Here is a 12,284-nt window from a genome sequence, read left to right on the forward strand (position 1 = left end):
ATTTACATTTTGAGAAGAAAACACACCTAGCAATATGCAAAGTATTTTAGCTGAAAGTAAACTTCCTTGGCCTTGCCCATTGCCACACTACTAAAGCCACTCATGGAGACACCATGTTAACTTATGATTGACAAAACCATGGGTTAGACCAGGATATAATAGAAAAAGGGGAATATAAATGGGTACTCCACTATAATACATTTATGATGCAATTAATTAAATAAAATAGCAGGAATTCATTTTTTAATTGGACACTTAATTGGATGAATAAGAATATATCCCGGTGTTGTAATATTTGACTAGACTGGTCAGGATAAAATACTGCAGAAAGCACAATTAATTTAGAGACAATACAATGTTCCACCCATTAAAGTAATTAAATACTGTGGCTTTGTGATTGAATTAGGTCAGATTCCATTTTGCACATTTACCATAACAACATTTGTAGGAAGGAGGATGTAGTTTCACAGCGCATAATGAATATTTCTACTATATCAGAATACAAAGGACCACCTCTTGGCTCTTACCATCCTTGGTCTATGTATGCTTCTACACACATGTAAAAACAACACAATCACACATATAAAGAAAATAAGAAAGTTAAAGATTGAGATACAGGTTATGTAGCATTAAACTTCTCTGAAAGAGATAATTATTTTTCAAAAAGAATGTTTGGTTTTATTAAACATATATTCATAATATACCTGTACAATTATAGCCATACAAAATGGGCCCTCAAAATAACCACAATATCAACATGAGTACAAAAAGGATTTCAGAGTCTCAGAGGTTAACCATAACTTGCTGTCAAGGACACTTTAATATGAAAGAAAAAATGTTTTCAGGCAATACTTCCGCCAATTTCATTATTTTGGTGATGGTGTGTTTATGAACTGTTGCTCATCAAAGATGTTTGCGTATACGATTTTCATTCTCATTCTCTGTTTTATTATTAATAAACTGTCAAACTGTGTTATTTTGCACTTAGTGCCGATTATCCTCTCCCACTTAATTTTCAGAGAAAAATTACACTAAACTAAGCATCAATATCCAGCATTAAATACCAGTATATACTAATCACTTTATACTGTAGATCTAACACAGGGATACTGTTGACGTCAAGCAGTAGCAATGAATTAAAAACTTTTAATAAAAAATACAATATAAAATGGTAGGAAATGCATGAACAGATCAAAGGTGTGACAGAATAAAATGTTTACTGAAGGAAACAAACAAAACAATAAAAATACAAAAAAAACAAATCTAAAAAGCTTGGGTGAACAACTAAAGCTTTGTATATGGCAGCTCTTTGAAGACTCCTCTAACCCTTGGCCGGCAGCCACTTCTGTGGTATATGATGGTTTGGTTTTCTTGCTAGGGGACCGCTAGCAGATGTTCCAGTTAGCTGGGTTATTTTTAAATTCCCTTTCTTGAAGCAAAACAATCCAGCCCAGCATGTGTCTTAGAAACCTCAAGAACATTGTGGAGAAAGAAGAATTTTAAATCAAACTTTCAAATAATTATAATGCAGGAAACCGGTCCGGGGCACATCATTTTTAATTGGCTTTATTTAAGGATGAATTTAAATGGAGATTTAATTTTAATATCAGTTTTTTGTGGAATTCATTTAATCTTAATTAATCACTGCATTATCAAGATCAGTAAAACAATACTTATCTTACTCTGTGTTTTTCAATAGTATATTATCTAAGATGGCCTTTGCGTTTAGTCTTTTCAACCATTCCATTCTGTTGAACATCTAACCATTTTCTTAAGAATTTGAAATAGATTCATTGCATCTGTGCGTAGATTCTCTGCGTCAGAACATGAGATTTCTTCCCCACATGACAGTGGGAGAGTTTAATCTTGGCCATCTACATACATTGAGCCACCAAAACAGTGCCACTGTCCATGTTTTCCTCTATGTGGCTTTATACCATAACATTGCCTACACTTCCTACAACATTGCCTGCCTATTCTAACCCTTCCAGGCTCTTTGTATTTCTATCATTGGATAAATCCATTGCACCATACCCATATGCTTCAATCTCTTATGGCACCATTTCCCTGTCCCATCACCAGCATCCGTAAGCCGACCGGCCAACATCGTTGCAGCTACAAGTCCTGTCCTACGAAATATCTAGACAGAAATGGGAAGACGTTCCCCACCAGGATATTCCCACAGTTCCCTAAAGGAGAATGAATTCTTCATTTCTACCGCAGAGGAGCGAGGAAAAAGTCTGGGTGTCTCCTCCCGTGCAGACAGCTGGACAAAACAGAATAAAGGTAAGCAGCGATGGCTAAAAGGCTTGGCTGGATGCTGTGGTCAGATGTAGTACTCCCTGTTGTCCCTGAGGGTGGCGCTGTCGTGGAGGTGGAGCTCTGTCCGGTAGGCTGATTCGGCCCGGTATACCGGTTCGGCCTGGTAGGCTGCTTCTCTCCGGTAGGCTGTTTCCAGGTTGTGTCGGTGCTCCTTCTCCTTGATGTTGGCATCTCTCTGGGCTTGCCGGTGTTGGTACAGGAAACGGGTCATCACCGCCACCACACACAGAGTGATGAAGACCACCGCTGACACCACTCCTGTAGACGAGCAAGGGTTAGGTATGACATCACAGGTTAGGTTATCAAGGAGACAACCACAAAAACTAGTGTAAGGTAAGAGAGCGAGAGAAAGGAAGAAAGAAAAATAGGCTAATTTCATATTAAGACAGGAACAATAAATTAAGACAAAATAGAGAAACAAACCTCCTATTACTGCTGAATCATGCCGGGTGTCATTGCCTTGCTGCTCCTTATCTTTGTTTGCTTTCGCAGCTTGATCTGGCAGAGAAGAAAAGAGAAACCGGCTAATTAATTAACTTTCAGTAATGAGTGAATGAGCTGTGCAGCCAATGGATGTTCCTCAACAGGGTGTATGTGGCAGAAGATAACGTATTTTTGTAACTGTGTAAACAATGATAACAAAACTTCCATTAGGCTTTCAGGCATCAGCTCATTGTGGTGTCGATTCGTTCCTGATTTATCCCTAAAATGTAATAATGATGCTTTAAGCCGGAGAAAAAACTGAACATCCACAGTTGATTCCACACACCTTCAAATGGCTTCCAGTATGAAAGCTGAACAGCTGTGGCATAGTAAACCAACAAATATATTTGTTCGACCTGAGTTTTATCCAGTTAGCTGAGTGGAGACTGTGTTTTACAATAGCTTACCTGAGAGTGGGTGTGAGGTTGTTGAGTCAGCCAGCACCCCACAGTTAGACTCCACCAGGTGACCCCGTACGCTGACCAATGAGCTGCCACGGTTTAGTAGCGCTGCCTTCAGTGGAGCCACGTGATTGAACTGGACTGATGAGAGGCAGCCAATGAAGCCCTTAGATCCTGCCTGCATCACCTCCTCATCAAAATTCTCTCCTCCTGTAATTCAGAATTAACATTGAGCTGTTAAAGCAGTATAGTCTCTCACTGGAAAGAAAGTTATCCCACAAGAGAACAAGTTTCTTGTGAGCTAAAACAAACAAAACATATATCAAATCAAATCCAATTTTATTTGTCACATGCGCTGAATACAACAGGTGTTGCTTACTTACAAGCCCTTAACCAACAATGCATTTAAGAAGTAAATAAAAATAAAATAAAAAAAGTGTTAAGTAAAAAATAGATAATAAAAAAATAACAAATAATAACAAATAATTAAACAGCAGCAGTACAATAACAAGCAAGGCTATATACAGGGGGTACCGGTACAGAGTCAATGTGCGGGGACACCGGTTAGTTGAGGTAAATGAGGTAATATGTAGGTAGAGTTAAAGTGATTGCATAGATTATAAACAGAGAGTAGCAGCAGTGTAAAAGAGGGGTCTGGGTAGCCCTTTGATCAGCTGTTCAGGAGTCTTATGGCTTGGGGGTAGAAGCTGTTTAGAAGCCTTTTAGACCTAGACTTGGCACTCTGGTACCACTTGCCGTGCGGTAACATAGAGAACAGTCTATGACTAGGGTGACTGGAGTCTTTGACAATTTTTAGGGCCTTCCTCTGACACCGCCTGATATAGAGGTCCAGGATGGCAGGAAGCTTGGCCCCAGTGATGTACTGGGCCGGACGCACTACCCCCATAGTTCTTGTGGTCGGAGGCCGAGCAGTTGCCATACCAGGCAGTGATGCAACCAGGTCTCTGACCTCCTCCCTAAAGGCTGTCACTGTTGTGTCATCGGCAAACTTGATGATGGTGTTGGAGTTGTGCTATGTTATGCAGTCATGAGTGAACAGGGAGTACAGGAGGGGACTGAGCACACACCCCTGAGGGGCCCCCTTGTTGAGGATCAGCGTGGCGTATGTGTTGCTACCTACCCTTACCACGTCAGGAAGTCCAGGATCCAGTTGCAGAGGGAGATGTTTAGTCCCAGGGTCCTTAGCTTAGTGGTGAGCTTTGAGGGCACTATGATGTGGAACGCTGAGCTGTAGTCAATGAATAGCCTTTAGCTCAGTACAGATGTTGCCTGTAATCCATGGCTTCTGGTTGGGGTATGTACGTACGGTCACTGTGGTGATGACGTCATCGATGCACTTATCACACCAGTATCACTACTTGCACATCATCATCTGCTCATCTATCACTCCAGTGTTAATCTGCTAAATTGTAATTACTTCGCTACTATGGCCTATTTATTGCCTTACCTCCTCACGTCATTTGCACACACTGTATATAGACTTTCTTTTTTCTTTTTTTTCTGTTGTGTTATTGACTGTACGCTTGTTTATTCCATGTGTAACTCTGTGCTGTTGTTTGTGTCGCACTGCTTTGCTTTATCTTGGCCAGGTTGCAGTTGTAAATGAGAACTTGTTCTCAACTAGCTCACCTGGTTAAATAAAGGTGACAAAAAAAATAAAAAATTGATGAAGCCAGTGACTGATGTGGTGAACTCCTCATGGCCATCAGAAGAATCCCAGAACATATTCCAGTCTGTGCTAGCAATTTCTGCTTTTATGATGTACAAATTAGTCATTGTGGAAGATATGTATGCAGAGCATATTTAATAGATCTTCATTTGTATGCTTTTGATTAGAGGAATGAGTGAGTAGGATACAGAGCGAGAGAGAGAGAGAGAGAGAGAGAGAGTTGGCTTTCTGCTTAGGTTATTGCATACAACTTTTATTTGCTCTCTGTCAAAACCCTTTTAGTCCCCATCAATGAATCTTTATTCAGCCTTTATTAGATTCAGCCTCCCCATCAATTAATCTTTATACAGCCTTTATTAGATTCAGCCTCCTTTGCCTCCTGAATTAAAGATAAAGGTTTCTATGGCAACAGCAGTGAGGGATATACAAATAATTATGCTACAGCATTGATGGTAAAATCTTTAAATCTGCATGTCCGGTTTTACAAAAGCTATTCTGAGAACGGGTTTGAAAATGTGGAGAAATAGGTGTGAACAGCATCACATAAAGTCATGAAACAACACACGTGTGCGCATGGTCCTCATTTCATTATTCAAAATAGCACCATGCATGGCAGTATCATTTCATAGGCGGGCTTACCGATGACTTTTCCCAAAGTCAAGGATCTGATTAAGATCAACTCCGCATCAGATGACAGGGTGTACTTTCTGTGGATGTCCTGATCGATCTGGGGGAATGTGGAAAGCAATCAAGTAATAAAAACGAGGATTACAGGAAATACTGATTCATCTAAATGGCTGCAGATTGCTGTAGTCCAGCTAAATTGTTTGGGAACTAAAGCACTTTCATAACAGTATACCAATATTGGCCAGATGCTGCGAAGGAATTACACTGCACAGGATCTACACCTCTTGTACATGTATCCATTGCTCACCTGTAGGAAGACATCTTTTCCCTGACGGTGGATTCTGATACGGTGGAGGCGTCCGTCTGCCAGGCTGCTGGGGCTGGGGCTGAACACATCTGGCTTCCTGTACACATGGAGACGATACCAGATCTGGAGACTCCCTGCAGAACACAACACAAACTGGGTGAAAACCATGCATTGAAAGATCTAAAACTCACAGTGCCTTCGGAAAGTCTTCAGACTACTTGACTTTTTGCACATTTTGTTCGGTTACAGCCTTATTCTAAAATCGATTAAATTACATTTTAAAAAATCAGCAAGCTACGCACAATATGCCCATAATGAGAAAGCGAAAACAGTTAAAATAAAATAAAATTGCAAATGTATTATCTGCGTAAGTATTCAGACCCTTTGCTATGAGACTCAAAATTTAACTCAGGTGCATTCTGTTTCCGTTGATAATCCTTGAGGTGTTTCTACAACTTGATTGGAGTCCACCTGTGATAAATTCAGATGATTGGACATGATTTGGAAAGGCACACACCTGTCTATATAAGGTCCCACAGGTGACAGTGCATGTCATAGCAAAAACCAAGCCATGAGGTCGAAGGAATTGTCCGTAGAGCTCCGAGACAGGATTGTGTTGAGGCACAGATCTAGGGAAGGGTGGCCTCTATCATTCTTTAATGGAAGAAGTTTGGAACCACCAAGGCTCTTCTTAGACCTGGCTGCCCGGGCAAACTGAGCAATCGGGGTAGAAGGGCCCTGGTCAGGGACCAAGAACTCGATGGTCACTCTGACAGAGCTCCAGAGTTCCTCTCTGGAGATGGGAGAAACTTCCAGAAGGACAACAATCTATGCAGCACTCCACCAATCAGGCCTTTATGGTAGAGTGGCCAGACGGAAGTCACTCCTCAGTAAAAGGCACATGACAGCCTGCTTGGAGTTTTCCAAACGGCATCTAAAGACTCTCAGACCATGAGAAACAAGATTCTCTGGTCTGATGAAACCGAGATTGAACTCTTTGGCCTGAATGCCAAGCGTCACGTCTGGAGGAAACCTGGTACCATCCCTACGGTGAAGCATGGTGGTGGTAGCATCATGCTATGGGGATGTTTTTCAGCGGCAGGGACTGGTAGACTAGTCAGGATTGAGTCAAAGCTGAAAGGAGCAATGTACAGAGAGATCCTTGATGAAAACCTGCTCTAGAGCACTCAGGACCTCAGACTGGGGCAAGGTGCACCTTCCTACAGGACAACAACCCTAAGCACACAGCCAAGACAACACAGGAGTGGCTTTGGGACAACTCTCTGAATGTCCTTTAGTGGCCCAGCCAGAGCCCGGACTAGAACCCGATCGAACATCTCTGGAGAGACCTGAAAATAGCTGTGCAGCAAAGCTCCCCATCCAACCTGACAGAGCTTGAGAGGATCTGCAGAGAAGAATGGGAGAAACTCCCCATATACAGGTGTGCCAAGCTTGTAGCATCATACCCAAGAAGACTCAATGCTGTAATCGCTGCCAAAGGGTCTGAATACTTATGCATATGTGATATTTCCTTTTTTTATATGTAATACATTCACAAACATTTATAAAAACCTATTTTTGCTCTGTCATGGGGTATTGTGTGTAGATTGATGAGAATTATTATTTTTGTTTAAATACATTTTAGAATTAGGCTGTGATGTAATAAAATGTGGAAATTCAAGGGGTCTGAATACTTTCTGAAGGCACTGTACCTTGATGTGTGGGACTATTGGACTTGTTTAAACCTTGCATCGAAGTCAATGTGAGGACTATGCAAATATCTCTAATTATCATTCGGGCTAAAGTATGCACCAAAATGAAAGCGTATTTTGAAATATCCATTAATTTGCCCTTTTGGTGCTTTGGAAATGTTATTGCCTTGTTTCTTCGAATTTGGCAATTTTCCATGAGCTATGCCGATGAGACTGTCCCAAGAGTTGTTTATTCATTAAAACGCCAGAGGCTTGACAATAACCTTTAATTTAAATAGATACATTTATCTCATGAGGATCACCTCACCTTAACCTATTCAATGCCCCACGCACATCTATCAATCTAAATTAGTTTGGAATGCCAAGAACTATATAAATGAAAATAGCATTATGACTGAATGAAAGAGAGGAGACAGGTTAAAGAAGGATTTTAAGCCTTGAGACAATTGAGACATGGATTGTGTATGTGTGCCATTCAGAGGGTGAATGGGTAAGACAAAAGATTTAAGTGTCTTTGAACGGGGTATGGTAGTAGATGTCAGTCGCACCGCTTTGAGTGTGTCAAGAACTGCAACGCTGCTGGGTTTTTCACGCTCAACAGTTTCCCGTGTGTATCTAGAATGGTCCACCACCCAAAGGACATCCAACCAACTTGACACAACTGTGGGAAGCATTGGAGTCAACATGGGCCAGCATCCCTTTGGAATACATTCAAAACCTTATAGAGTCCATGCACTGACAAATTGAGGCTGTTCTGAGGGTGAAAGGGCATGCAACTCAATATTAGGAAGGTGTTCCTAATGTTTTGTACACTCCAGTGTGCTTCTCTATTGATGCCCGTCAACAAAAGAGTGACGAAATTAAGATCCTACATTTGTAGATGTATAAATAGTTATCCTCGAACAGCCTCAATCTTCCTCCCACACACACGACACTAGATCAGAGAGGCAGAGAGCTTTGCATTATCAAGTGAAGATGGGTCAATACTACAATTCTAGCTCAGTTCGGCGAATGGTTTTATCTTGTGTTTGAGAAACCCCTGACAGTGCCCGGGTGTCGGAGATTACCGTGGATGAAATGTCCTCCTGATCCTCCAATATTTACAAAGGCGTGACTCTTCCACATGCCTCGATGAACACAAACGAGGATAAAGGAGCAATGACTTAAAGAAAAACGGGTGTAACTCAACACGATGCTGGTGGGCTTTCTGTTCTACTTGGAAGGATGTCAGATTAGAGGACTAAGGTGCGTGATCTGGAGTGTTCATGGCTTCGTTATGGATGAGGCTGAATAGGCTTAGACACATTGCTGAACCTGATCTGTCAAGGTTCAATTATTTTTTTATTCCGTTATGTAATGGATGGAAATATTCTCAACATGACATATTACTTCTTCCATATTTGTGAAGGGACTATAATTCCATCATTCTATTAAAAAAAAAACAGATAGCATTTTTTTGTGTTGAAGGTTGTGCAAGGCAACTTGGTTCTTTCAGCCTTTTGCTGTGAGGTACAATGGGAGAAAACACTCCTCCATATAATGAGATTAAATTCTGAATTTAGAGTTGCACTCTGCTAGCTAATTGAGGCATTATTACCCCCTTTTTGCTAAAGCCTTGGTGGAGTGCCAACCTTTTGCAGAAATATGTTCAAAGCATGGACAGGACACATTAGAAATGATTCAATTATTGTACGTACTACAGACCAGTGGAAGCTCCTGAGGCGAGGATGGCTTATAATAATGGCTGGACTGGAGTAAATGGAATGGTATCAAACACGTGTTTGATACCATTCCCTTCACTCCATTCTAGCCATTGCACTCCATTCCAGCCATTATTATAAGCCATCCTCCCCTCAGCAGCCTCCACTGTTACAAACAAATGACTGGTAGAGGTGTCCCTACCATTGAGTGCCAGGATGACTGCTATGTACTGCTGGCTGAAGGTGCTGACAGTGAGCAGCATGGCAGGGCTTTGTGTGGTCATGAAGCTGAAAGCCATGTTCTCTCTGGCCCTAGTGCTCTCTCTGTAGACTCTGGACGCCAGGGAGCTCCTGTTCTGCATCACAGAGAAAGGCTCCTGGAAGGTGTAGGTCACCGACGACTCTCTGTCAAATGACACAGACACCTCTGCATGGACACAGAGAGAGAGGATGGATCATTAGGGGAGTCATGCTATTATACACTGAATTCATTAGATCAATTGTTGATCACATTTTATAAGTTGTAGCTGCACTTAGCTGAACCTAATCACCAGTCAGAATAAAAAAAATGACCAACACTCCTGACAAATACACATGTTCTGTCAATGTCATCGGACGAAATAGAATGACATGTACCTCCTATAAGAAACAGAACACCCTTTGTTAAGGAAGTGTCTGCTCCATGATAATGGAGGCCTAGATTAGTGTGAATGTGAGAGCCAGATCCTCTCAGACAGACCAGAGAAAGCAGAGCAGCAAGGATTTGTCATCTCATCTTCTCCCTCTTTGATGTCTTTTTCAGATGGACTCCAATCTGCACTCTGAATGCCACTGATCTCAACACCTCCACTTTAAGAGCAAAGTGAACACCTCTCAAAACATTCCGTTCTTTTCTCTCCCCCTGTTCTCTTCAAAATTATTCATGGACAAAGACAGATATTGCATAATTATTGCTTTGTCTAAGCACATTCTCAGCGAGTTTTATGTTTTCATAACTAAGTTTCATAACAAGTCATGACTTAGTGGAAAGAGAATGAAAAGCGCTCCACCCACACAAGAGCAGACGGTGGAAATAAAGAAGAATCTACAAAGACAGAACAGGGTTATGATAAGTCAATATTGTTTTTTTTCTTAAACATGATTGAAGGCAAGGATTGCTTAACTGGAAAGAGGCTCAGGAACAAGTATATCCAGTGCTTCAGAGAAAAACAAGCTATCTCAAAATATGCAAGAATCCCACACATGTGGCAGTCGCTACATCATGCTTTTTGCTTAAAACTGCTCTTTCTAGCCTCGTTCATACCTGTGGCTAACATGGCTGTGTTTACACAGGCAGCCGGATTCAGGTCTTTTTTTTCACTAATTAGTATTTTCACCAATCACATCAGATGTTTTCTCATAATTTTTCAGAGATGATCTGATTGCCAAAAGACTAATTAGTGAAAAAAATATCAGAATTGGGCTGCCTGTGTAAAGGCATCCAATGTGTCCTTTGTCCTGATCTTATTTACTTTCTGATTGTGCCCACATTGTAACGGTTGCATCAACACATGGTAGTAAAATGTGTCTCTTATCCATCCCTGCATTGTGATCAGATATCCTGGTCCCTCCCTCTATGCTAATGTTTTGACAGATATTCTTTCAAAATAATATTTATTTATTTTAAGACACATATTGATGCCATAAATCAATGGCATAAATATGTGTCAATGATTTTATAGGGCGGGATGATGATTTAAATGGTTTCACTCTGGTGATCCGTCTACAATTGTAAGATATCCAGACACAATGCATCTGACGTAGGTGTTGAGGAAGATCAGATCACAGTCAGATCTTTAATCATCTACACTTGTCAAAAAAATGTGGGCACAATCAGAATGTGGAAAAGATCAGGACAAAGGACGCATGTTAGAACCAAGTATTAACGGGGCTTCTGTTGTAAAGTATGACTGTTCAAAACCTGGCAAGGTAAAAAAAGAGTTTCCACAGGGGAGTGGAGAAGTGTACATATGAGTGTAAAGGTTCACCAAACCCATGGTTCGGTACCTATTGTTGTTTTGGGGTCACGGTTCGGTTCGGTACAGCGGGAAAATGAAATGCCATTCAGAATGTTCCTGGCATTGTCTGTTGTGACAGGGTTGTTATGTTGGGCATCTCAAGTTTCCACTCTGATGCTGTGTTTGTAGCCATGAGGCAGGTGGAGTGCCAGGTAGCCTAGTGGTTAGAGTGTTGGGCCAGCAACTGATAGGTTGCTGGATCAAATCCCTGAGCTGACAAGGTAAAAAAATTATAATAATCTGCTGTTCTGCCCCTGAACAAAGCTGATAACACATGGTTCCTAGGCAATCATTGTAAATAAGAATTCGTTGTTAACTGACTTGCCTACTTAAATAAAAAAGGTGGAAGTGTATCAGTTGTAAATACCAGTTAGATGCGTTCATGTGATTTGAAGTCGTTGAGAAATGCAAATTGGCTGATGGCCAACAAGCTGCATAAAGTACAGCTATCATGCTTACAAAAATGTATAGAGCAAACAATAATAGATTGGTTTTTATAAATAATGTTTTGCTGTTGCATTTAACTTCTGGAAATGCTGTTCTACAGTCTGTTACCTTAGTAGGTGACGTCAGAGGTCACCATGTGGGAGAAGTGGGCGCTCAGGATGATAGATGAGTTTCCCACTAGTAATTACCATTTGGAGGGCCGTTCAAGTGGATTTTTCCCAGTCGTATGTGGTAAATTCCCACTTAGTTAGGAACGCACCGTGATACTGCCTCCTTGAGTGCCAGATGCGCAGTTGTGACTCTCATAAAGGGGGCATGTCTGTAGCACTGTACCTTTCCCACTCTGGGGTAATGTGATGGGCTGTCACTGTTAAGTAAGCGCAACACAGGGTGAATTGGCCAATTCATTGAAAAGTTTGCCTTTGGCTTGTTTATATAGCTGGGTTAGCTGACAATATCACTAACACAATGCGCATGCTTCAATGGGGCAGAAGTCCGTGAGTTGTTATGACTCTGAATGGCCAGATGGCTAGCAACA

The 12,284-nt window shown here is 41.3% G+C and overlaps 1 protein-coding gene across 1 annotated transcript in view; it reads right to left on the minus strand.

The window, feature by feature from the left end:
- Positions 1–652: 652 nt before the first annotated feature.
- LOC106586279 (contactin-associated protein-like 5) overlaps positions 653–12,284 on the minus strand; it is a 130,450-nt gene continuing 118,818 nt past the window's right edge. The window contains exons 19-24 of the mRNA XM_014173405.2: positions 9,445–9,669; positions 5,831–5,964; positions 5,536–5,623; positions 3,213–3,416; positions 2,746–2,820; positions 653–2,580 (exon numbers count right to left, since the gene is read on the minus strand). Coding sequence (XP_014028880.1) covers positions 2,327–2,580; positions 2,746–2,820; positions 3,213–3,416; positions 5,536–5,623; positions 5,831–5,964; positions 9,445–9,669 — 980 coding nt within the window. The 3' untranslated portion in view covers positions 653–2,326. The remainder of the gene's footprint in view (positions 2,581–2,745; positions 2,821–3,212; positions 3,417–5,535; positions 5,624–5,830; positions 5,965–9,444; positions 9,670–12,284) is intronic.

The sequence above is a fragment of the Salmo salar genome, chromosome 25 (assembly GCF_965601325.2).
Source record: "Salmo salar chromosome 25, fSalSal1, whole genome shotgun sequence".
In the NCBI taxonomy this organism is placed as follows: Eukaryota; Metazoa; Chordata; class Actinopteri; order Salmoniformes; family Salmonidae; genus Salmo; species Salmo salar.